The 25,484-nt window shown below is 44.6% G+C and overlaps 1 protein-coding gene across 3 annotated transcripts in view; it reads right to left on the bottom strand.

Moving 5' to 3' along the window:
- The window catches only part of DYM (dymeclin), a 326,106-nt gene that overhangs the window by 225,660 nt on the left and 74,962 nt on the right, over positions 1–25,484 (bottom strand). For all 3 annotated transcript variants that reach the window (XM_075932691.2, XM_075932685.2, XM_075932689.2), the window contains exons 7-9: positions 23,632–23,704; positions 14,114–14,239; positions 10,141–10,283 (exon numbers count right to left, since the gene is read on the bottom strand). In XM_075932691.2, the coding sequence (XP_075788806.1) occupies positions 10,141–10,283; positions 14,114–14,239; positions 23,632–23,704 (342 nt within the window). The remainder of the gene's footprint in view (positions 1–10,140; positions 10,284–14,113; positions 14,240–23,631; positions 23,705–25,484) is intronic.

The raw sequence follows: 25,484 nt of genomic DNA, 5'->3' as shown, positions 1-25,484 counted from the left end.
TTATATTTAATGTGACACTAGCAAATAGTTCAGCATAAGAACATACACATATTCCAAGACAAAATATATACGAGGGGGATCATTCGAGTGTCAAACAAAACGTGTAGTTTGAGCCCAAAACAAAAAAATGGCCTCAGCACAACAGCAGCCTAACCATTTGCCAATATTGTTGCAGACATCACAGAAAAGGGGGATTTTAAGGAAGATAATCAATCAGTTTTGTGAATGTTTATATGGAGCTGTTTCCAAATGTGAAGGGCACTATGGAAGAAAACACAAAGCACTTTATTACAAGTGAGCAATGGAGATGTGACAGGTTCGATCAGAGAGCCCTGTCACCCAATGCTCTCATCACACCATTGAGCCCACCTACCTGCACCGTGGGGCACCCCACAGTCCTGTCCTTGATGGGCCAAAAGGTCTGGTCTTCTCCAACAAAGGCACAGAGTTGGGATAACAGCCCTCTAGTAGAACAACAGAGATGCTGAACCAGCTCTGGGAGGGCTCAGCTATAGTGCCTTGACAACATCCAGGAACCCAACCTCCAAAAGGGACCAAACCCCCAAATCAATCTTTTTTACTCTGTATAAAGTTCTTACCCAGAGAAAGCTCCTGGGCTCTCTCTATCAATGAAAAAGTGATATGAACAGCTGGGGCTCCCCCATGGCTTCCAATTATTTATAATGGGCTAGATGATAAACACAAGTGTTTTACTATATTTAAAAAGTAGGATTTAAGTGATTGGAAATGAAAACAGACGGATCAAAGTGAGTTACTAAGCCAAAATAAAACACGATAATTAAGCCTAATACACTAAGAAATGTTATATGCAAATTCTTACCCCAACAGTAGTTTTAATCATCTTTTTCAGAAGCTAGGCAGTCTCCTAACTTGGCCTGATCCTTCCCCCTGTTCAGTCCTAAACGTTTGCAGCAAGCATCTTGGGTGGTAAGTGGGGTTCTTCTGGCATTTGCCCTATTTGTTTGATTTCCCACCTTCATATCTCCCTTGCACAAGGTGGGAATTGTGTGTTCAATGCAAACTTTTCTCACCTTGAGTGGAAAAGCAGAAGATTGAAAATGGGTTCCAGCATCATTTAGGACTAATCACAATTTGGGATTACTGGAAAAACAAGCCATTTATAGGTCATCCCCTTGAGCACTGGGCCATTAAGCCCCTAAATCCCACAAATGGCTCTCACTGGAAATTCTAGAATAAGCAGCAGCTTTACACTTCATATTTCTAACTTCACATATAAGAATAATACATGCACGAAAACAAAATATACACATTCAGCAGAATATAACTTTAAAAATGTCACATGATGCATTTTGGCTAAAGCATCTTCGAGTTATGCATATTCATATGCCAATTTTCATAAAGCCGGGTGGGGGGCCATGGCAAGAAGCTGATCCTTGTAGGACAAGACGCAGCTGACAATGGTTGAAATAATCAGGAGAGCAAGAGGATGAGAGCTTGGATATGAATGTTAGCTTCATGTATTGATAGGAAATAGCACAGAGAAAATATGTAGAAAGAATCTGCATAGTTTAGACATAGCCTAGATGTAAGGAGCTAGAGAAAGGTCTGAATCAAAGATGATGCTCAAATTTCAGGACTTAGTAACAGACAAGGATGGTGATGTGGTTCATGGTGATCCAGACAGGAAGTGGCAAGAAGGCAAGAAAAGTGTGGGAAGGTGAAGAACACCATTTTAGCTATGCTGAGCTTAAGCACATGTCTACATATCCCTGTGACACAGTCAGAGAGAGGGGCTGAGATTTTAGTTTGAACAGAAGGAGATAGCTCTAGATTAAATAGTTGTGAGAATCACCAGTAAAGTTTTTCAAGACAGAAGCTTTATTCAATTTAAAGTAATCATAAGTAAGATGAGAGCCTAGTAAGCATACTAGGAAAACTCATGGTTCCTTTGTTAAATTGGCTCTATTATTAGGCCAGCTGTTCTCAACTTTTTGGCCCACAGCCTTCCCCCCCACTCAACAGAGACCCTTCCGTGGGACCGCTAGCCAACCCACCCATGATGACAAATTGGGTGCAGGAGGGGTTGGAGGGTGCAGGGTCTGGATACGAGATTGGGTGCAGAAATGGGCTGAGGATAGGGAAGATTGAGTAGGACAGTAAGTATAGGAGTGGGCTGCGCCAATGGGTGCGGCAGGGAAAGTCTCTAGTAGAGTGGTTTCCTGCACTGTCATCCCTCCAGCCATTTCCTTCTTCCATGAGGCTCATCTCCTCCTCCCCCACAGTGGGAAGCCAACACTGATGGGCCAACTTTGTACCGGGGGGGGGGCAGGGCTGGAACGCCAGTGAAAGCTTCCCACTGCGGGGACAGGGGTGAGTCCCAAGCCTACAACCCACCATCAAAACACCTGCAGACCACATTTTGAGAACCACTTCATAAGGCCTATCTACTTCGAGATTTCTTGACACAACATCTCTAATTTGAGAATTGATAATAAAACTTCATAATATTTTTAAATTGTAATATAAAACATACGGTATTAAAATTTGTTTTCCTTGTGATTCGTTTAAGAGGTAGTGATGCAAGTACATTTACTAAAGAGAAGAACGCATAATAGACAACAAACAAGAACAATGGATTGTGTATGTTTGGTCACATACATATGAAGTAGGAAGCCAGATGCTCCCAAGTGCTCTATCAACTATCATAAAAGAGCAAAGCATACACTTTAATGATCCCAAGTCATTAGAGGTAAAGAACTTTTGTCCATTTCCACTTGATGAGAATCAGAATTTTCAAGAAAAGCCATCTGATCTTTGTAAACTGAATTAAGCAATTTATATTAATGCCACAAAAGTATATTTATGGACTAGACAAACTTTTAGAGACAAACTAGATGACCTGAGAGATCATTTCCTGCTCCAGGTTTTATTATTCTTTTACAAGCTTAGAATTGCACACATTGCCTTGTGTGCCTATAACGATGTCAATAATATACACTAAGTGAATCTGACCAGAAAGTTTAGACACTACTAAAGTAATAGTTTTACTGATGAAGATCAAGGTTCTTATTGAGGATTGTAAACCGGATCAATTCAGTCAAAAAAATTCAGACTGTCTGAATTGTCAGACTGAAGATGATCTTGAAGTAGTCTTGTAAAATGCCCATGAAACACCAGCCCACCTTAATATTTAGGCTTCCAGAATTTGTTTGCAAGTCCTTACAAAATATGTCACTTTTTAGCTGTCTGCCATTAAGTGATATAACTGAATGGGACTTCTTTCATTTGACTGTTTCCCTTAAGTTCCTACATGTGCTTTAATAACATCTTACTCAGATACAAAGAATGTGTATTAATAAATCTTCCCTTAAGGGATGTCTCCATCCACCTGTCGGTATTCCCCCAGCTGGGTTTAAAAACTCTTCTACAGCCTAATTTAATATGCTAGCAACATTTTACATTTTCAAAATTCTTATTTATTGTTCACCTGCCAATGCATTTGATGCAGTAAAAAGGAGATGAGCACACAAGGCTTAATTCAGAAGCATCAGGAACTGACCATCATGTAATTTATATTGCCAACACACTGCCTCTCGTTTTCACTTATGATCCACACCTAAGAGATTTTATATTCTAAAACAAAAAAGAATACAATTCAAGCACACAAAGGACTAGTCAACTCATGTATGGAGATAACTACTAGAACAATACTTTAAAAGGAAAAGGACAAAACAGGCGCATCTTTTTTCTAGGATGGATCTTCAATGATTTAATGGGAAATAGCATTAAGAAATGTTTAAATCAAGACTTTCATCATGAGATGGCATAGCAGTTTTAGAAAATGAAAGCAGAAGCATGAAAATTAGTGTGGGAGGACACCAAAGGAACTGTCAGAAGTTTTGTTTAGGAGTGAAGGGGGCAGGAGCATAGAAGGAGATGAGAACTGAACACATGAGTGCAGAGCTTCAGAAGTGAGGACAAAAAAATTGAACATGAAATACAGTAAGAAGGGATTTATACAAAGGCATCATTATCATTATAGCTACATGTGAAAGAATTTGTAACAGTGGTACTCTGAATAGATAAGAACAGAGCAAGCAGGATGCTGTATTCTCTGCATTATTGACTTGAGGACATACATATACTGTAATACTTGAGGATTAACTTTCCAGTATTCCAGTAATACCATCCACTGCACACAGGCCCAGCCTACATAGTGTTGTATTTATTTACTCCTAAGGGAATTCTTCATGAATTAAAAATTCTGCATAGGAGCTTGCAGGGGGTTCTAAGTGCAGGAGATCCAGGTGAAAGTGGTTGGGACTCAGCAGGGAGAGAGTCTGAAAATTGAAAGGGATGTGACTCAAAAGGGTTGATTCCAGGTGCTTAGGAAAGTGGGCACTGGGGGCACGTAGGATTGTGTGTGTGTGTGTGTGTGTGTGTGTGTGTGTGTGTGTGTGTGTGTGTGTGTGTGTGTGTGTGTGTGTGTGTGTGTGTGTGTGTGTGTGTGTGTGTGAGGGAGGCTTGTCAAGGTGCAGATTCTAGGAGGGGCTCAGTGGCAGATGGTCTGGGTGCAGGGGGAGGGGCTCACAGCAGAGTTCAGATGCACGGAAAGGTAGGGCTTGGCAGAGTGAAGATTCAGGTATAGGGGATAAGGCTAGGAAAGCGGTGATCTGGGTATGGAGTGGTCAGGTAGCTGGGCAAGCAACTGAGGAGTGATGGAGGCAGGAAGTGTAGTGGGGAGGAGAAAGAGAAGCATCCTGCAGCCAGAGGAAAGGGTTTGGGGTATGCCCTCTCTCACCCACAGCACAGTTGGGACTAGCAGATGAGCCTAGTGCAAGTTAGGAACAAAACAGCCATGGCATCACCAGCCCCATCCATGGGGATATAGCTCTATACCAGTTGCTCTGGTGCATGAACTGATGTGCCCACACTTTTGGGAAGGGTGTATGACTGCTATTTTAGCTTCTCTTTGCTTCTTTAGAAGGAACAATGGAACAATGTTTCACACATACAGAATGGGAAGTGGGTTTTGAACACAAAATATGATACTATATATACATTTTGATCATCTCTAAGGTAATGCTGGACTACTTCTTGTTTTTAAAGTTACAGACTAACATGGCTACCCCTCCAACTTTTTAAATCATGTTTTGAATTTGCTGTTTTCAAATATCTCTCTCTCTGATACATAGGGACAGTGAGCAAGTTCCTACACAAAGTAAGGCATCATAGGATGGAAAGCTGAAGGGGTAAAGAAAGTGTCTGTAGATGTCACCTTTCTCAAAAATGATTGAAGAAAAAAAAAATCACTCATTTACCTATGATGGCTGTTGTCCCTTTGAAGTGGGCAGGTATTAGAACATGATTGGAAAGCCTGGGACTGGAGGAGGAAGAGAGGGAAACAAAAAGATTTGGAGGAAGAGCAGGGATCAAGAAAATATAATCTAAAAGTCATTTTCCATGTCATAATCAAGAGCCCATATTGTAAAGAAACCCAGCTTTAAAATAGTTTCAAAGTAGTTTTCATTGTATCTTCTATGAGAGAAGAGGGGGGAGGGGGAAGTGGACTGGTGGATAGAACATGGGACTGGGCTTCAAGATCCTTGGGATAACATGATTTTTATGAACAATTTATGTACACAAATATTCCGTTATTTAGAAAAAGTGTCAAATTATATTGCAAGGGAAACAACTGCTTTATCACTGATTCTGAGCACCATTCAAATATTATCACTGTCTGCCCATTTCCCTATTAGAAAACTTTAAACAGCATTTCAAATTAGAAAAGAAATATGGGCCAACAGGAAAGATGTGTGTGACAACATCTCTTTATGCGTAAATAGCAATATGTTTAGCACTGGGCTCTGTTATAAAGATGCACTCTTTTACTGCCTCCATGAGGAGACCAAGATTAGTGTTCAACTGGAACAGTGTAAGTATTTCCTGGCTAACCACTCACGGTCTGAACTTTAACACTCCTCAGAGAAGCAGCCACTAAATGGATTTTGCAAAAGAATAAAATCTTCTAGTGGCAATACACCTGGACAGAGTCGTCATTTAACTGGTCAGATAAAAAGGAACGTACAATGTCTATGACATAGCAGATAGCTCTTCCTTCCATTATATAGCAATACTCAGCTCAAACGACTATGCATATTATACACAGCACAGATACACTCACACTCATTCACTTACACACATTACCTCCTTGGGGGTTGACAATAGAGATATTAAAATGTGTTTATTCAAGTAAATGTGCAGCTGATGAAAATTTCAGCAGTTACATGTGGGAGGGGGAAAAGGAGAGGCAAGCAGCTCCCCAGGAGCCACTGCTGTTTCTATCAGAGGCAGCAGTTGCAAGGGGAGGGAAGGCTGCGGGTAATCATGCATGTTAATGGATGAGCCAAGACTCATCAATTAAGCCCGTACATAGTTAAAATTTCACGCCCCCCTCGTTGACAGGGCAAGCACCAGCCAAATTCAGCACAAAAGTAAGACGTGAAAAACTGTCATCAAGCACAGTATGAGAAACCACTACTCTTAGGAAGATGACACAGTACTTCTGTTTTTAAGCAGAAGACCCAACCACAACAAGCTACATGGCCAAGCTTGTCTGTGACAAAAGTAAATAACTATCAACCTTGTTGAAGCATAAGGGTTGGTCCCTGCTTCAAACTTAGGCTGACACAGCTCCACAGTCCTAACTGAATATGTTGCATTAACACACACACACACACACACACACACCCCCCACCATGTATAGATACAACTAGATCAAGAGAAGAATGCTTCTGTTGGCCTCACTACTATTGCTCAGAGAGCTGGATTACTTACCGCAAAAGAGAAAAACCTTTAAATCACGCAAAATGCAGGACAATGTAGCACTTTAAAGACTAACAGGATGGTTTATTAGATGATGAGCTTTCGTGGGCCAGACCCACTTCCTCAGATCAAATAGTGGAAGAAAGTAATCACAACCATATATACCAAAGGATACAATTAAAAAAATGAACAAATATGAAAAGGACAAATCACATTGCAGAACAGAAGGGGGATGCGGGGGGGTGGGAAGGGGGAGGAAGGAAGGTAAGTGTCTGTGAATTGCTGATATTAAAGGTAGGGAGAGTGGGATGTTTGTGAGTTAATGGTATTACAGGTGATAATTGGGGAAACTGTCTTGGTAATGGGTGAGAAAGTTCAAATACCAATACCCCCAGCTATCTCCGAGACACTACTGACTTCCTAAGGAAACTACAAAACATCGATAACCTTCCCTATAATACCATCCTTGCCACCATGGATGTAGAAGCTCTATACACCAACATCCCACATGAAGACGGATTACAAGCAATCAGAAACACTATCCCAGAGGACACTACTGCCAACCTGATAGCAGACCTATGTAACTTTGTTCTCACCCACAATTATTTCCAGTTTGAGAACAACTTATACCTCCAGATCAGCGGCACAGCCATGGGTACACGCATGGCCCCACAGTATGCTAACATCTTTATGGCTGACCTAGAACAACGTTTCCTCAACTCCCGTCCCCTTTTACCCCTCCTCTACCTACGGTACATCGATGACATCTTTATGATCTGGACGCATGGCCAAGAAACACTGGAGATATTCCACAGAGATTTCAACAACCTACACCCCACCATCAACCTCAGCCTGGACCATTCTACACGAGAGATCCACTTCCTGGACACCACCGTACAAATCAACAATGGAAAATTAGACACCACTCTCTACAGAAAACCCACCGACTCATACAGTTACCTACATGCATCCAGCTCCCATCCAGAACACACCACACGATCCATCGTCTATAGCCAAGCCCTTCGATACAACCGCATCTGCTCTAACCCCACTGACAGAGACCAGAAGCTTCAGGATCTCTACCAAGCATTTATAAATCTCAACTACCCACCCAGAGAAATAAAAAAGCAAATTGAAAGAGCCAGACGAATACCTAGAAACCATCTACTTCAAGACAGACCCAAGAAAACCAACAATAGAACACCACTTGTCATCACCTACAACCCCCAACTTAAACCTGTCCAACACATTATCAATAAACTACAGCCTATATTGGAACAGGATACCATACTCAAAGAGGCTCTGGGAAACAGACCCATAGTCTCCTATAGACAACCACCTAACCTCAAGATGATTCTTACCAACCACCACAGGACATACCACACTAATACCAACCCTGGTACCTTCCCTTGCAACAAACCCCGTTGCCAGCTTTGTCCACATATTCATTCTGCTGATACCATTATTGGACCTAACCAAGTGAGTTATAAGATCAAGAACACATATTCCTGCGCATCCAGAAATATAATCTATGCTATCATGTGCCGAAAGTGTCCGTCTGCTATGTACATTGGACAAACATCTCAGACACTTCGCCAAAGGATTAATGCCCACAAAACAGATATCAGACAAGATCACAAAGAGAAAACAGTTTCTTGCCACTTTAACCAGAAAGGACACTCTCTAAATGACTTAGCCACCTACATTCTGCTACAAAGACCTTTTACATCTGCACTTGAAAGGGAATCCTCTGAACTGTCATTCATGTTAAAATTCGACACTTGACAACAAGGACTTAACAAGAATTTGAACTTTCTCACCCATTACCAAGACAGTTTCCCCAATTATCACCTGTAATACCATTAACTCACAAACATCCCACTCTCCCTACCTTTAATATCAGCAATTCACAGACACTTACCTTCCTTCCTCCCCCTCCCCCCCCCCCCGCCCCCCCCCCCCCCCCCCCCCCCCCCCCCCCCCCCCCCCCCCCCCCCCCCCCCCCCCCCCCCCCCCCCCCCCCCCCCCCCCCCCCCCCCCCCCCCCCCCCCCCCCCCCCCCCCCCCCCCCCCCCCCCCCCCCCCCCCCCCCCCCCCCCCCCCCCCCCCCCCCCCCCCCCCCCCCCCCCCCCCCCCCCCCCCCCCCCCCCCCCCCCCCCCCCCCCCCCCCCCCCCCCCCCCACCCCCCCCCGCATCCCCCTTCTGTTCTGCAATGTGATTTGTCCTTTTCATATTTGTTCATTTTTTTAATTGTATCCTTTGGTATATATGGTTGTGACTACTTTCTTCCACTATTTGATCTGAGGAAGTGGGTCTGGCCCATGAAAGCTCATCATCTAATAAAACATCTTGTTAGTCTTTAAAGTGCTACATTGTCCTGCATTTTGCTTCAACTACCCCAGACTAACACGGCTACATTTCTATCACTTTAAACACGGTATTCTAGGTCTATAGTATGAGTCACCATGCCAAATAGTGCCCAAAGTGTAAGCACAAATAAAAGTGTTGCAAAACTGATATTAGGCCACAGTCCCTCCAGCTCCATCAAGCAAGTGCAACAGATAGATAATGAATATACATTTGTTGCTTCCTGTTAAACAACAAAAAGTATGATCCTAGAGTAAAACACATTTTACATATCTTACAATGTGAATTTGGAAGAAGTGCAAACAATTATTTCTAATTAATTGTTCATCACTTTGCTTCTAAACAAGAGAAAAACAAAAATAAAATACATATGAAAAAAAACTTTTTCCACGTGCAAAGCTGCAGGTAAGACTTATCCATCACCACTGCAGAGTAAAATTATTTTTGTAATCTCCAGAAAAGGTGGTCTTATAAGAATGATTCCCATCATATCTTGGAAGAAGCTTTCCTTGGTTATTACACTCTGAATGTTTAATGTAATTTTTCCTGTAGTACAGTCATTTAAGAAAAAACAGTAACTGACACAACTCTTCAGTCCTCAGATCTGCAAAGTGGTTTCCCAATATTCACTACTTAAATGTAATACCAAGGTGATAGGAATTATAGGTTTTTTATTATTATTATTATTGATTCTACAGAAATATTTGAGATTGATAATACTTGAGAGTGGCAGAGTCTCTGAATGATTTCTTATTTTGCCAGCTCGAGCTCTACCTACCAGATCTGTCCTCAAATCAACTAAAACTTCAAAAAGTCCCCCATTCTGCTGCTGGGCCCTCCTCTTGCTATTGGGTAATTTCCCACAATCACATGTACAGGTATCATCTCTAAAGATGATTAATTGCATGTATAAAAATTGTATTACACAAAGATTAGGATAGCTATTTAGAGGAAAGGTAAAACTTACTTGCAACCCCTGATGCAAAGCCATAAAGCAATCCTCCTCCATCTGTCTGTTGCTGGAAGACATGGGAACCTGGGGGAGGGCTTCTCTCTTGTCTAATGAAGTTATATAATAATGTTTTTACAAGTCTGCTGGTGTATGGGAGACTGAAAAGAAAAAGAAATCTAATATTTATCAAAGAACATGAAGTAAGAACACTGGTAACTGCACTAAAACTTAAAGAAAGATTGATATAAGCATAATTACACAAGAGGACAGGTTATAACTACATGTACAAAAATACAGCACTGGAATATTTACCACATCTAGAGTGCATTCCATCAATACAACTTAAAGATCTCTGCAGACATTACTGTAGTAAGTCTCTTCACTAGTAGGTATGTTCCCCCATCAACAGTACAGAAAGGAGCAACCAGCAACAGCTAGCATATAGAAGAGTTACTGTCTACAGCTAATATTGCCAGTGTTTATTTTTTGTTTTTCTTACTGTTTAAAGATAGAGCACAAACAGAACTCAGAAGGTGGATCAGCTCAGTGCAGGGCATTGGGGTGGAGATAGGGGGAGTTGCAATACAACAGTACTTGGAAGAAATGTAAGTGTGGCGTGGGCTGTGGGGGGCTTAAGTACGGATGTTAAATTTAGATTAATCAAATAGTCAATAGGATTTCCATCGACCATTCAATTATTCTATAAGGGTACCTCTGCTTTTGAACTGTAGCAAGAGACCAGTAGGGAACTGGCCCCACACTCCCTGCAGCCCTGGAGCTTCTGCTTTTGAAACCAACAAGAGCCCCAGAGGAATCACAGGAGAATCAAACGCAGAATGGTAGCAGAAATGGTGCAAGCAGAGACTGCTTCAGTCCCCACTCACGCCTTTTCCTGCTGTGCCTCTACATCCCCTGCACCTTGCACACAGACAGTGCTGGGGGGAACTGGCTTTTAAGCCAGCTCACCCCAGCACTGACTCTTGCTCTGCCCCCCTGCTGCCTCTCTCTGATAGAGGCAGCAAGGGGATGGAAGCAACTAGTCGCATCACTAGTTGACTATCCAATAAGTTTATGCTTATACAGGCAGTCCCCGGGTTACGTACAAGATAGGGACTGTAGGTTTGTTCTTAAGTTGAATCTGTATGTAAGTCGGAACTGGCGTCCAGATTCAGACACTGCTGAAACTGACCGCCAGTTCTGACTTACATACAGAATCAACTTAAGAACCCCAGGCGTCCCCAAGTCAGCTGCTGCTGAAACTGATCAGCAGCTGATTCCAGGAAGCCCGGGGCAGAGCAACTCTGCCTCGGGCTTCCTGTAGTCAGCGCTGGTCAGTTTCAGCAAAAGCTGACCTGGGGACGCCTGGGGCAGAGCAGCTGGGGTGCTACTGGACCAACCCAGCAGCACCCCATCTGCTCTGCCCCAGACGTCCTGATTCAGCCGCTGCTGAAACTGACCAGCAGCGGCTGAATCAGGACCTGGGGCAGAGCAGCTGGGGTGCTGCCGGGTTGGTCCAGTAGTGCCCACGGGCGCTGCAGGACCAATCGGCAGCACCCCAGCTGCTCTGCCCCAGAGTCCAAAACAAAAGCCTGGTCTGCTGGGGGGGGGAGCACACTAGCTGCGCCCCCCCCTCCCCCCAGCAGACCAGGGACACGGGGAGCAGAGCCGCAGCGGCAGCGGGGTGCCGCGCCTCTGAGGCTTTGCTCTGGCAAAGCCTCAGAGGCGAGGGACCCCGCCACGGCTGCGGCTTCAGTCTGGGTGCCTGTGGTCTGCTGGGTGCCTGTGGTCAGTCCCAGAGCAAAGCCTCAGAGGCGCGGGACCCCCCCGCGGCTGCGGCTTCAGTCAGGGTGCCTGTGGTCTGCTGGGGACCGTCCCCAGCAGACCACAGGCACCGGGTCTCAAGGGGCAGCAGCAGGGGTTCCCGCGCTTCTGAGGCTTTGCTCTGGCAAAGCCTCAGAAGCGCGGGAACCCGCCCGGTGCCCCTGGTCTGCTGGAGACGGTCTCCAGCAGACCAGGGGCACCGGAGCAGCTTACGAACGGGGCTTTCTCGCCCCGACTTCCGGGGCGAGAAAGCTCCGTTCGTAAGTGCGGATCCAACGTAAGTCGGATCCGCGTAAGTCGGGGACTGCCTGTAGTTTCAGATAGTTGACTAGTCGCTTACATCCCCAGGCTAAGGGAGTTGGGGTGTGTGGTGTGGTACAGGAGTCAGGGTTGGGTGGTGCATGGAGGGGTACAGGAATCAGGGCAGCGTGCTTGGGAATGGGCTGAGGTACCAGTGAGGTGTGTGTGGGAAGGAGTTCAGGGCTGACCTGGGGCAGTCCTAGTTGTAAGCCAAGTTACCTTGCCAGTCCCTACCCCATACTGCCTTTGTTCCTGCACTGCCAGCGTGGCAAAAAAGAGGCAGCACAGGCTGGGATGCAGATGCTGAACTAGAAACATGGTTGAGAGAACACATGCCTCCTACAGCGCAACCCCAATCAGCCTCTTCAACCTGCCTGGCTGCCTGCTCTTTAGCACAGCGTATGGGGCCACCACCAGCACCAGCCTACAGGAAAGCCCCAGGAGCCAGTTGGAACCCAGCTATCAGTGCACCATGCATCCTCTTGCAGTAGAGCATCCTAGCACCAGCCAGCTTCTTATCGGAGGAGCTCAACACTTACTTTCACCGCTGGCATGACCTCACCTCAGTGACTGTCAGTGGTGGAGAAGAGTTGTTGGAACTAATTCAGAATTAATTACCTAAATTCTCCAAAGCCAAAAGGACTACTCAAGTAAGTACAATTAGAAACACAGGGTATGTCTACACAGCAGCGTTATTTCAAAATAAACTGACATTATTCTGAAATAACAAAGAGCGCATCTACACAGCAAGCCATTATTTTGAAATAATGGCGACCTGGAGGACTTCTTATTCTGACTCCTGTAACCCTCATTTCACAAGGGCTGTGTCTACATTATCTTGCACAGAAGCGGCCGCGAGTTCTTGCACAAGAACACTGACGTTCTAATGTATAAAATCAGGGCTTCTTGTGCAAGAACTCTGATGCTCTCGCTCAGAAATAAGCCCTCTTGCGCAACTGTTCTTGCGCAAGAGGCCAGTGTAGACAGGCAACATGAATTTCTTGCGCAAGAAAGCCCTATGGTTAAAATGGCCATCAGAGCTTTCTTGAGGAAGAAAGCGTCTACACTGGCATGGATGCTCTTGCGCAAAAGCACATCTCTTGTGCAAAGGCACATGCCAGTGTCGACACTCTTCTGGAAGAGTTTTTGCACAAGAACGCTTCCACAAAAGAGTTCTTGCGCAAAATCATGCCAATGTAGACGTAGCCAAGGAGTAAGGGAAGTCAAAGGAAGAATGTTCTTCCTTCAACTTCCTGCTGTGTAGACAGCACTAAAAGCCGAATTAAGCTATTTCAACTTCAGCTATGCAATTGACGTAGCTGAAGTTGAATAACTTAAATCGACTTTTGCCCTGCTGTGTAGACATGCTCTCAGTGTTTACAAGACCAGGGCCTAATAAGCTTCCATGTCTCACTTTTCCCATCTATACAAATGGTGCTGTAGCAGGGAATAATTTCAGGAGTATTTTTGAGGCACTCAGATGATACAAGAGAGGAACACTATAGAGAAAACCCAAAGATACATTGAAAAGTAAAAAGTAAATGATTTCTTTTAAAATAAAAGTGTTAAGTAATTCATAAAATGTAAACATGGTACAATCAAGTAATAAGGATGAATGGGATCCAAAGTAAAGCTGTACTGAAATGAAGGTAGGAGAACCTTTAAATGTGAAACATTTCACAAGCATTTGGCAATGTTTTGTTTTGTATTCGAAGTGGCAGCACAATGCAATAAAACTCAGTATGCTGTCCTCTCCTTACACTGTCTTCAAGTATAACAATCTAGGAACAAAAACCAGAAGTTTATGACATCATGAAAAACTATTTGCTTTGCTCTGTACTGAATGCAGCACAAGAATGTGACATACCATCGGCCATGCATCAGGTATTTATGAATGACACTCTCTCGCAGAATTTCCTTGTGAAATAGTTGGCAGGAAAGAAAGACAACAAGTGTTGTCACAGCTTCCAGGGAAATGCTATACGTTATATCTCTGCAGGGAGAAGAGAGAATAGTTATATGAATGAAGCTATCATTTCGATTTACAAATTGTGCATTTAAAATATTTTCTCATAATGTGAAAGTCATGTTTACACATGCTTAGAACATTCAGCCTGTATCCAATCTATATCTGTTACCAAGAAAGCCAAGTGAGGGGGGGGGGGGGGGGGGGGGGGGGGGGGAAGAGGGCTGACTATATTTAAAACATACCCAATTAAAATTTTAGACTATGTATTTTCTGTAGTTAAATTTTTGACCAAGCTTAGTCACAAATAATGTAGCCAGTGTGCTCCGGCACCACTCCCAACGAGTACCCTGCCACTCCATGCTGCTGCCTCTGTATCAGTCAGCAGTGCAAGATGCCAGGCAGGAGCTGGCCCATGAGAGGAGCCAGTTTAAAAACCAGCTGGTTTTAAAACTGGCTCCTCTTGCGGACCAGCTTCCTGATTCAGAGGCAGCAGCGTGGGGTGGCAGCAGCCCAAGTCTGGGATGGGGAGGTCTGGGCTCCCTGACCTGGCACGAGTCAGAACTGAGCCAGGCTGCCTGCCTGCCTGACTCCTAATACACATTAAATGCAGAACCACAGCAGGGGTAGGTCCCAGACCCAGAGAAATATTGCACCACACTACTGAAACCTCCAAGATACCCCCCTAACTCGCCTGTTCCTCCAATTCCAAAAGCATCAGAGAAACAGAAAAATCTGTCCCCTCTCTACAAGCAAGATGGTGCCTGAGCCTGATGGAATGCAGCTAATGACAGTCTACAACAGGTGGCTGAAAATACCTCTGAAATTAAATATACAAGGTTTCTGAAGTGGAAGATGACTTTAAAGCAAATAAATTGCAGGTTATGAAGAACTGAAATATCAAGACTTCTGAGATCAAGATAATCAACATAGAAAACCAAAAGGAACAGAGAAAGGTAAATCTGCTGCATGTGTCCCGAAGTAGTTGTACCTACCAGCAGACATTTGTTTTGATATGAAACAGACACAGTGGGCCCTTGCCCTCAAGCCAGCTCCTAGGAATAGGCCTAGAGCACCAATTGTGAAATTCCTCAAGTTTGCCATTAAGAAGACTATATTGCAAAAACACAGAGAAAAAAGAGCTAGTATGGAGAGAATCAGCAAGGTCATTCAATTCTACGTAGGTGGCAGAAAAATCTCAAAATCTGCAAACTCCTTCCTCATAAGAGGAAACATTTAGGGAATGATCAGACCAGAGAGAGCGAGCAATGCATAAATATGATCTGACATGCCTGCTCTAAACAAGTGGATGGGTGCTATATTAATACGGATATGTCAATTCCTTTTCTTTTTGCCTTGCTCTGATCAGGGTTGAAAGGCTATCATCAATAAATTTTCATCAATTTACTTCCTACGGTCTTAAATCCTAGGAAAGGAGCATTGATATACAATGTCACTGGATTAATTATATATCTATATATCACAGTTTTATTAGCTAGTGCTTCCTTATGGACCACGGTATCAATATTCTATACGTAATTATTTCTACAGTTGTAATTGTGAGAGCCCAAGGATGATGAGGATTTCCTAGTTTCACCTTATCCAGCAGCCCCCCCTAAGTGTCAAGTATTAATTTTTGGACAGTTTAAACCAAATCCTGATTATAGAGTACTAATGCGTATTTCTCATATTTTTTGTTTTGCTTTCTTTTTTTTTAAATCTACGTAATTCCTCTTTTTGCTTCCTTCCACTACTCTCCCATGCTGAGAATTTCCTTCACTCTCTTATAAAAGATGTTCTGGGATATAACAACTTTTGCTACACAGATATACAAGAACTGTTGGCTGATTGGGTAAACATGCCATTTCTCATTTATTCATAAAATTACTATGTTTTATCTAGTATATTTTAACAATGACGACTCCAATAATTAAAACTCTTTCCTCGAATATAAGGGGAGGTATTAACCCTATTAAAAGAAAAAAATATACTTGATGCTTAAAGAGAACATTAGCATTGCCATGCTCAGAGAGACAGATCAGACAGAACTTGTAGCTTGTAAACTGAATAGAGATTAGATAGGCCTCTCAGTTTCTGGTAGTTATAATTCTAAAGCAAGAGGCATTGACATTCAAAATACACAAAAAGCTGAACGTTAATATTCCAAGCTCAAGGTTTGATAGTGAAGAGATATTTACTCTCCTAAAGGCTGCAATAGGCAGTTCTATAATCATCTTTGCAAATCTCTATGCACCAAACCAAAGATGATCCCAATTTTTTTCAGAATTTTTCTAAGTATCAATTACATGGCCCACAACATTGCTGTTACAGCTGGAGACATTAAACTTCTAGATCATGTATAATTCTTATCTAGCTCCACATGATAACACTAATACTCATCAGGTGCTTCATGCGTATGTGGCCGATTCAGACTTACTGAAGAAACTGGGTAATCCTACACCTCCATCTAAAATGTGGAAATAAAGTATATGAGCAGTGAGGTATTGAAAGGCCAGAAGGAACTTTCATCTAGTTTGACCTCTGCATATTGCCGACAACAGAACCTCACCCACCTGCTGCTGTAATATACCCATAACCTATGGGTAAGCTAAACTTCCAAGTCACAGAGAATCCACCATGTATACTAGTTTCAACCAGAAAGTGAAAGGTGCCCCATGCTATAGAAGAAGGCAAAACAAAAAACTAACAAAGAAACAACAGGGGCTCTGCCAGTCTGAACTAAGGGAAAATTCCTTCCTGCCCCCATATATGATAATTAGTTAGATGCTAAGTTTCCTGTATGCTACGCAGCTGCACAGCTGTTTGAGCCCCACTCACAGATGTGCATGCATCTGACGAAGTGGGTCTTTGCCCACGAAAGCTTATGCTCCTACACTTCAGTTAGTCTATAAGGTGCCACAGGACTTCTCGTCGCTTTTGCAAAATGATTAGGGGGCTAGAGCGCAAGACCTATGAGGAGAGACTGAGGGATTTGGGTTTCTTTAGTCTGCAGAAGAAGAGAAGAGTGAGGGGGGAATTTGATAGCAGCCTTCAACTTCCTGTAGGGAGGTTCCCAAGAGGATGGAGAAAGGCTGTTCACTGTACTGACGGACGGCAGAACAAGGAACAATGGTCTCAAGTTACAGTGGGAGAGGTCCATGTTGGATATTAGGAAAAACTATTTCACTAGGAGGGTAGTGAAGCACTGGAATGGGTTACCTAGGGAAGTAGTGGAGTCTCCATCCCTAGAGATGTTTAAGTCTCAGCTTGACAGAGCCCTGGCTGGGTTGATTTAATTGGGACTGGTCTTGCCTCAGGCAGGGGGCTGGACTTGATGGCCTTCTAAGGTCTCTTCCAGCTCTATGGTTCTATGATTCAAATATCCTTCATCTGAAACATTAGGCATGGTCATGGCTGGAGATGGGACATTGGATGAGGAGAGCCAAGGCTCTCAGGCAGCATCAAGCATTCTCTCCTCCCTCTGTCAGATGCTTGGCTGCCTGGTTTTCTTTCAGATGTGCACTGTTACTGCCACGTGCGGTTAGGAATAAATTTTTTCACAGGTCAAACTGGCAATTACCTTGTAGAATTTTCGTCGTCGTTTGCAGCATATGGTTTTTGGGTTACTTGTTAGGATTATCGGAGTATAACAATCATTTCCCTGGTATTGGTGGCTCAGAAACTGGTACACCTCTGTCCATCTTGTTCTCTGTATGCAGCATATACTAGTCTAGTCTTTTGTGGGCTGTAATTCTTTGATTCAATTTTACTTGTCGGAGAAGGCCCTGAGGTTGACCCAGTACATGATAGAGGAATTATATCTCCTGGCAGTACTGGGAATTCTTGGAAATCCCCCAGGAGCAGCTAGAACTTGTTGCATAGGAAAGGGAAACCTTATCCTCTCTACTCTCCACGCTGCCACTGTGCACTCGTTTTGTTGTTGGGGTGATTGAGTCTGGCGTGAACCATATGTTCTTGGTGGGGTCCAGGAGCACCTCGTTCTTGGGATTGGCCAATTTTACATGGGAAGATGTTTGTAGAATGTTTATAAGTTAGTGTTGCGTCTGTGGCATGTCTGACTGACACCTTAGTGAAATCTCTTTCACTCTCTCGAAAAGATCTTGGAACAACTTAAAATCATCCCCCGTAGTTGACGGTGGGGTTATGATCATATCCTTTGTGGAAGTGGATGAGTTATGTGTGGGTGGAGAAGAGGGTGATCTCTATTCTTCCTCCATAGAGTCCATGTCTTGTTCATTTGAGTCTGAGCTGTATTGTTGTATGGCCTGCCTCACTGGTGTCTGGGACTTTGGTGTTGGATGCGTCTGCTATGGCTGTGCAAACTGTTGTTGTCTGTAAGCCGCCCAGGAGTCCCAGTATGGCCAGTTAGGCATAACCAGGGTTGGGAGCCACGGCGGGAGTTGCCATTACTGATTTTGTTGTTGTGTCCTATGTGAGGAGCGCCACGTTCATTGTGGCTGTTTGGACACTGCATCCTCATTGTCACTGAGTGACGAGGCAACTGAGCTGACAGGCAAAGATGAGAAGGTGCACCATGAGGTCTTCGGGGTACCACCGGTGACGACCTCAGTACCAAATTGACTGAGAACACTGCTGCCATTGTAAAATGTGGAAGCAGCTGACGAGCAGGTAGCAGCAAGCATATGGCGTATGCAGCAGAGTTAAAGGAAACGCCAGCTGTTTGGTGTGAGAGCGCGGTGCTGGGTAGGTTAGTGGTGCTGGCGGTGCTGCTTCCACTAAGTTGTTTGTGCTCAGTGACTACTGCAAGCGGTGTCTTTGAGTGGAGGATGGTGCTGTAGATGTTTCAGTCGATGCCGCTGCTGAGGCTTTGCATTTTGCCTCTGGTGGTACCTTCTGAAGTACTTTGAGTGCCACAGGTTCCGGCTTTTTTCCTTGCTGGTCCCGCTTGCATGCTGCTTATCAGACCCCATTTGTGGGGTTGAAGATGCAGCATTTTTGTGGGGAGCTCACTTCCTCAAGTGGGAGTCAGTCCCCGAGGAAGAATAGGACCTTTTATTCATCTTGTTGGTTTCCCGGTCCTTAGGGCTCGACCCCATATGAGCCGCTGCCTCAGACTCAGTCCCAGGTGATGTGTGTCTGGGAGGAGCGGATTGTTCAAGGTCAGAAGCTAACCAAGCCTTTTTCTCTATTTATAACATTCTGAGTTGTAGCTCTTTATCTCCTGGATCGGGTTGTAAGCTTTTGACAGTATGGGCAATGTTCTGAGGCATTCTGTTCACCCAGACAGCGAACACACTCTACACGCCCCTCAAATTGAAAAGGACAGCCTGCAGCTCAAACACCTTTTAAATCCGGACGAGATCGGCTTATCCTAGAGAGCCAGAACAAACGCGGGCTTAGTATGCAGCTTCATGCACTTGTCCGACAATGGTTTTTTGTTTTTGTTTTCTATACAGCTAATAAGGAGAGTAGGGAGTCCGGGTTGCTGAGGTAAAGTATAAGTAAGTAGACAGGTAAAAGATGAGGTAAAGGAAGACTGCTGATCAGTGACCACAGCCAGCACCAGTTGAAAAGGAACTGAGGGGGAATGGCCAGCTGCTCATGTGCAATAGCCTCCTTAGAACACACACCAAGTCCTCGTGCACGCTGCCGGCCCTGAGACACTGCTGGCACAAATCTCCAATCGAGGGCTCAGCGGCGCTGAAGCACCTTAGGTGGAGCATCCACAGGGACTCTCCTCGAAGAAGAACTTATGAGCTAGATACAAATCTGCAGTTATCATAATCCAAAAAACCTTTCAACGCTACCATATCTGTCTGAAAGAGAGCACACCAGAGTTTACAGATCTGGGCCCCTATTGAATGTTATAGCTACTCAGAAGGCAACCTTCAACAACAGATGAATTTGAAGAGACAGACAAAATCCTCAATGAGAATTTTTTTTATTTTGTGTGTCCTCACGGGAACAGTTTTCCATGCATTAAATCTTCACCAAATGACCTGCAAAACAACTTGCTGACTGGAGTTGTTTTACATTGTTCAAGGTAAACAAAATGAACATTTTTCTTAAGTATCCAGATTTGTACTTTGGCTATGTCAGAACTATCAGCATCTTAACATACTATCTCAGGAATATTCTGTCTAAAAAAACAAAACAAGCCCAGTATTTCTCAAACTGGGGGGGTCTCAACCCAAAAGGAGGTCACAAGACTATTACAGAAGGGTCACAGTAATGCCACTCTTACTGCTGCGCTGCCTTCAGAGCTGGAAGCTTGAGTGTGGCAGTTGCTGCCTGGGTGCGCAGCTTTGAAGATAGCACTGCCATAAGCAGTAGCACAAAAGTAAGGGTGGCATGTAATGGGGTATGGTCATTTTTTGGGAATGGGGGGTTGCCACAGCCTCAAATAATTTTGCTGCGGGGGAAGGAAACTACGCAAAATAAGTTTGAGAGCCCGTGTTTTAGCTGTACAAATATTTTGCATGGGTATTACTATAAATGTAAGTCTACACTGTAATTAGACACCGCAGCTGGTCTGTGCCAGCCAACTTGAACTTGTGGGGTTTGGGCTACTTAACTGCAGCATAAACATTCGAGCTCAGCCTGGAGCCTGGGCTCCAGGGCCCTATGAGATCAAAGGGTCCCAGAGCTCAAACATCTATACCACTAATAAACAACCCTGTGAGTCCAAGTCAGCTGGCATGGCCCAGCCATAGGTTTTTCATTGCATTGTAGACATAACTAAAGAAACTAAACAGTCAGCTAAACATGTTTTCCAAATAGAGTTGCCAACTTTCTAATTGCACAAAAGTGAACATCTTTGCCTCAGCCCCCATTTCCCGCTCTTCTCTGAGACCTTGCCCCGCCACTCATTCCACCCCTCCCCTTTGCTTGCTTTTCCTCCCCTACCTCCTGCCATGCCATTTTCATCAGGCATGACTGGGAAGAGATATGGGGAGGGTGAGAGCTCTGGCAGGAGATGAAGGCTCCACGGTGGGGCCAGAAAGTTCAGGATGCTGGAAGGGGCTCCAGGCTGGGGCAGGGGAGTAGGCTCTGGGCTGGAGTTGCAAGAGGGTGCTCTGAGTTAGGCTGAAGGGACTCAGGGCTAAGGCAAGGAATTAGGTGGTGTGATGGGGTGCGATGGGGTGCAGAATGAGAGCTCAGGGTTGGAGTACAGGCAGCAGTGTAGGCTCCAGGAGGACACAGTGTGGGAGGAGACTCCGGGCCAAGGTATGGAGGATGAGGAGTGCAGGCTCTGGGCACCTCTTACCTCAAGCAACTCCCAGGAAGCAGATGGTATGTCCCTCCGGGTTCTCCGTGGAGTTGCAGCTAAGCATCTCAGCATGCTGTCCCCGCCTGCAGCTCTCAATGGCTAATGTTCCCAGCCAATAGGAGCTTCAGAGTCAATGCTCTGGGCAGGGGCAGCATGCAGAGCCCACTTGGCAACTTCTACATCTAGGAGCCAGAGAGACATGCCAGCTGCTTCCCAGTGTCCATGAAGAATTGGGTTGGGAACCTGCCAGCTCTGCGCCAACCCGACTTAACAGCTCAGTAAGCAGTGCTAACCCAAGCTGCTAAAATCCCTTTCTGATCAGGTATTCTGGACAAAAACTAGACTCCTGACAACTTTAGTCCCACAGAGCTAAGTGTTTTTTGGAAGTGTGTAGTATGTTAAACTTTACACGTTTTCCCTCTATATTGCTATTAGTGTAATTGTAGCTTTCAAAAACTACTGTAAGTACATGCTGACATAGGGTCCAACAGCTGAAAAGGGTTAAATCAACTTTGATTGTGGAATGGTGACACTGGACACCACACAATCACATTGCTTTCCAACAAAAAGATACAGGACTTATGAATGTTTTCATGTATCTCAGCCCTTTCACCTCTTAGTATTTCCTCTAATCTGTTCCAAACAAAAAGTGTAACTGTTTCAGGAAGCACTGGGAATGCCTCTTTGCTTTGCAGACTGATACTCTAAATCCGTGGTCCCCAACATGGCGCCCGCGGGGGCATTTCTCTGCACCCACCAAGTGCTCAGGGCTGGCCTGGCCCCGGGCATGTGGCGCATGCGCGGTGCCGGAGCCGGCCCCGAGCGCGAGGCGCACGGTGAGCGCCGGCCCCGGGGACGCCGCGGATTCACCCCCCGCGGCGCATGGGGGGAAGAGAGCGCCAGCGCTGGCACCGGGCGCGCGGCACTTGGGGGGAGGAGCGGGGATGAAGCACTAGCGCCAGCGCCGGCTTCGGGCGCGCGGCGCTTGGGGACAGAGAGCTAGCGCCGGCCCGGGCGCGCGGCGCTTGGGGGAGGGAGGGAGGAAAGAACGCCAGCGCCGGCACCCAGCGCGCGGCACTTGGGGGAGAGAGCGCCGGGCGCGCGGCGCTTGGTGGAGGGGGGGGGGGGGAGAGAGCGCCAGCGCCGGCCCCGGGCGCGCGGCGCTTGAGGGGAGAGCGCCGGCCCCCGGAATGCGGCTATGGGGGGGCCCAGCTCTCCCCCCCCCGGGCGCCTGGCGGGCGAACGGCCATGCCCCCTGGCGCCCGGCAACCCCTAATGGTTGGGGACCACTGCTCTAAATCATACCACTAACAACCCAAAACACTAGTTTAATTATGACAATTCCATTTAATGAATACAATATTTCAAGAACAGCTGTATCTTTATAAGGGCAGCAAACAGATTGGTTAGCATTCCAACCAGAACAATTAGCAATGTAAACACTAGTCTGAAACATGGTACCAAATTGGTTTGATTTTCAAAAATTTATAGAAAGAGTTTGCCCAATAATTTTTCTTGTTAGTCAAACTTTAATTCAACTGAAGTTTGGATGTAGAGTTTATCTCACTTACCTTTCTGGTTAAAAAGAGCAACGCAAGTTTAATTTAAAAACCCAAGACCCTACATAAGTGCAGGAGGCGAGGAGTACTGCTCTCATATTTTGTTGTGTCTCTATGCTCCAAGCCAGCACACTTTCTGGTACTTGGGTGAGTTTCAGGTTAGCATCTATAGCAACGGAAGCTTCAACTGAAGAGGAACGTCCATGAGATTTACCCCTGTCCTTATCATAACACTTAGTGGGGCCGTGCCCAAACAGAAACAGATGCACACAGCCTCTTTGTAGAGTGTAGCAGCTATGCTTTTTCTGTATTCTGAGGTTCTATAAGGGGATGGAATGAAACTACAGAAAAATGGGATAGGGCAGAAAAGATGGATTGAGGAGGTATGCATGATAACCGTTTATCTAAGGCAGCAAAATACTTCAGTTCAGACCCAGAGGCCAATTATCACTACTGAGATCAGATATGGTGGTCTTGCAACTGACTAATGCTCAAACTTTTCAAACTTTTTTTTTTTTGGCACAGTAAGCTTGGAAATTATGAGGAACACATTCCCTCCGGAGAGTACAAATCCCAAGTTTCAAAGAGATCCGGTAAAAAGCACTTACAAAAGGGGGATTTCAACAATGAGCTGAATGAGGCAACACAGCAGCTCTTCTATAAGATCTTCACATTCCACTCCTGAAACAGAATAAAAGGAAATGTAGTTTGTCTCAAGAATTTCCAATTTAAGAAATGAAACAGTAGACTCAACTCTCATATTCATTCTGCTGATACCATTATTGGACCTAACCAAGTGAGTTATAAGATCAAGAACACATATTCCTGCGCATCCAGAAATATAATCTATGCTATCATGTGCCGAAAGTGTCCGTCTGCTATGTACATTGGACAAATATCTCAGACACTTCGCCAAAGGATTAAGTGCCCACAAAACAGATATCAGACAAGATCACAAAGAAAAAACAGTTTCTTGCCATTTTAACCAGAAAGGACACTCTCTCAATGACTTAACCACCTGCATTCTGCTACAAAGACCTTTTACATCTGCACTTGAAAGGGAATCCTCTGAACTGTCATTCATGTTAAAATTCGACACTTTCCAAAAAGGACTCAACAAACACTTGAACTATCTCACCCATTACCAAGATAGTTTCCCCAATTATCACCTCTAATACCATTAACTCACAAACATCCCACTCTCCCTACCTCTAATATCATCAATTCACAGACACTTACCTTCCTTCCTTCCCCCCCCCCCCCGCATCCCCCTCCTGTTCTGCAATGTGATTTGTCCTTTTCATATTTGTTCATTTTTTTAATTGTATCCTTTGGTATATATGGTTGTGACTACTTTCTTCCACTATTTGATCTGAGGAAGTGGGTCTGGCCCACGAAAGCTCATCATCTAATAAACCATCTTGTTAGTCTTTAAAGTGCTACATTGTCCTGCATTTTGCTTCATCCAAGGTTAGTATTTTTACAAGATACAAAATATAAAACCATTATCATATTGAACGTAATAGGATATTTTAAAAGATTTTTTGCTTCCTATACTGCATTTGAGATAAATTGAAATTATCTTGGTACAGGTTGTACCTCCCTTAATCAGGACTCCCTAATCTGGCAACATCTGGAGTCCAGCTGTTGGAGCCAAAGAAGAGGGAGGTCTGGTAGTAGGTCAGGCCCTGGCTACAGAGCTCCATCCCCATCCCTCCACCCCCGCTGCGGAGCTCTGTCCCAGCTGCAGAGGGGCTGATGCATTAGTGAGGGCACGCTGGAGCCCTAATCCAATGGCAGCACAGCCATGAGGGGAGGAACCTTTCCTGGTCCAGCAAATCCCCTCATTCAGGACCAGCGAGGTCCAACCTGGACTGAAACTTTTTAAAGGTAGGTATAAAATTACTACCATGGGAGCAAGTGGGCAAATAAAATGATACAATGTTAACATGAGAGGGAGTATGACAATTTCAGTGATAAGCTCATAGCATGCTAGTGCCTTGTCTACACATTAACCATGCTAGTGTAGTCAAGGATGTACAACTCCCAGTCTCCCCTAATCTGGTAACCATTTTCCTGGAATAAAGGTAACTTATACCAAGACAGTTACTGTAAAATCACAAGTGTAATGCACACTTTTTTCCCGTTTTTTTAGCATCAAAGTCGGGGTGCACATTATATATAGGAGTTATTTTTTAAAGTTTTATTTTGGCAGTTCCACGTCAGTTAATTAATTGCTGGACACCGGATGTGAAGTTGAATTTTATTACCAGACACAAGCAAGCATATAGACTTTGAAAAAAAGAAGAGTAAAAGTAAGTAAATCAATACCGTAGTTTAGAGACACAAATATGTTAATAGTCAGTTTCATTGAGAGAAATTGATCTTCTACTCATCTTCAAAGCCCTCAGATTTGCTGTTGCTATAATCTTCCTCGAACAGACGAGCAGTATCTTCTGGG

Source organism: Pelodiscus sinensis, chromosome 6, assembly GCF_052426305.1.
Source record: "Pelodiscus sinensis isolate ZL-2025 chromosome 6, ASM5242630v1, whole genome shotgun sequence".
NCBI classification, from domain to species: domain Eukaryota; kingdom Metazoa; phylum Chordata; order Testudines; family Trionychidae; genus Pelodiscus; species Pelodiscus sinensis.
This window is presented reverse-complemented; position numbering and strand designations above follow the sequence as displayed.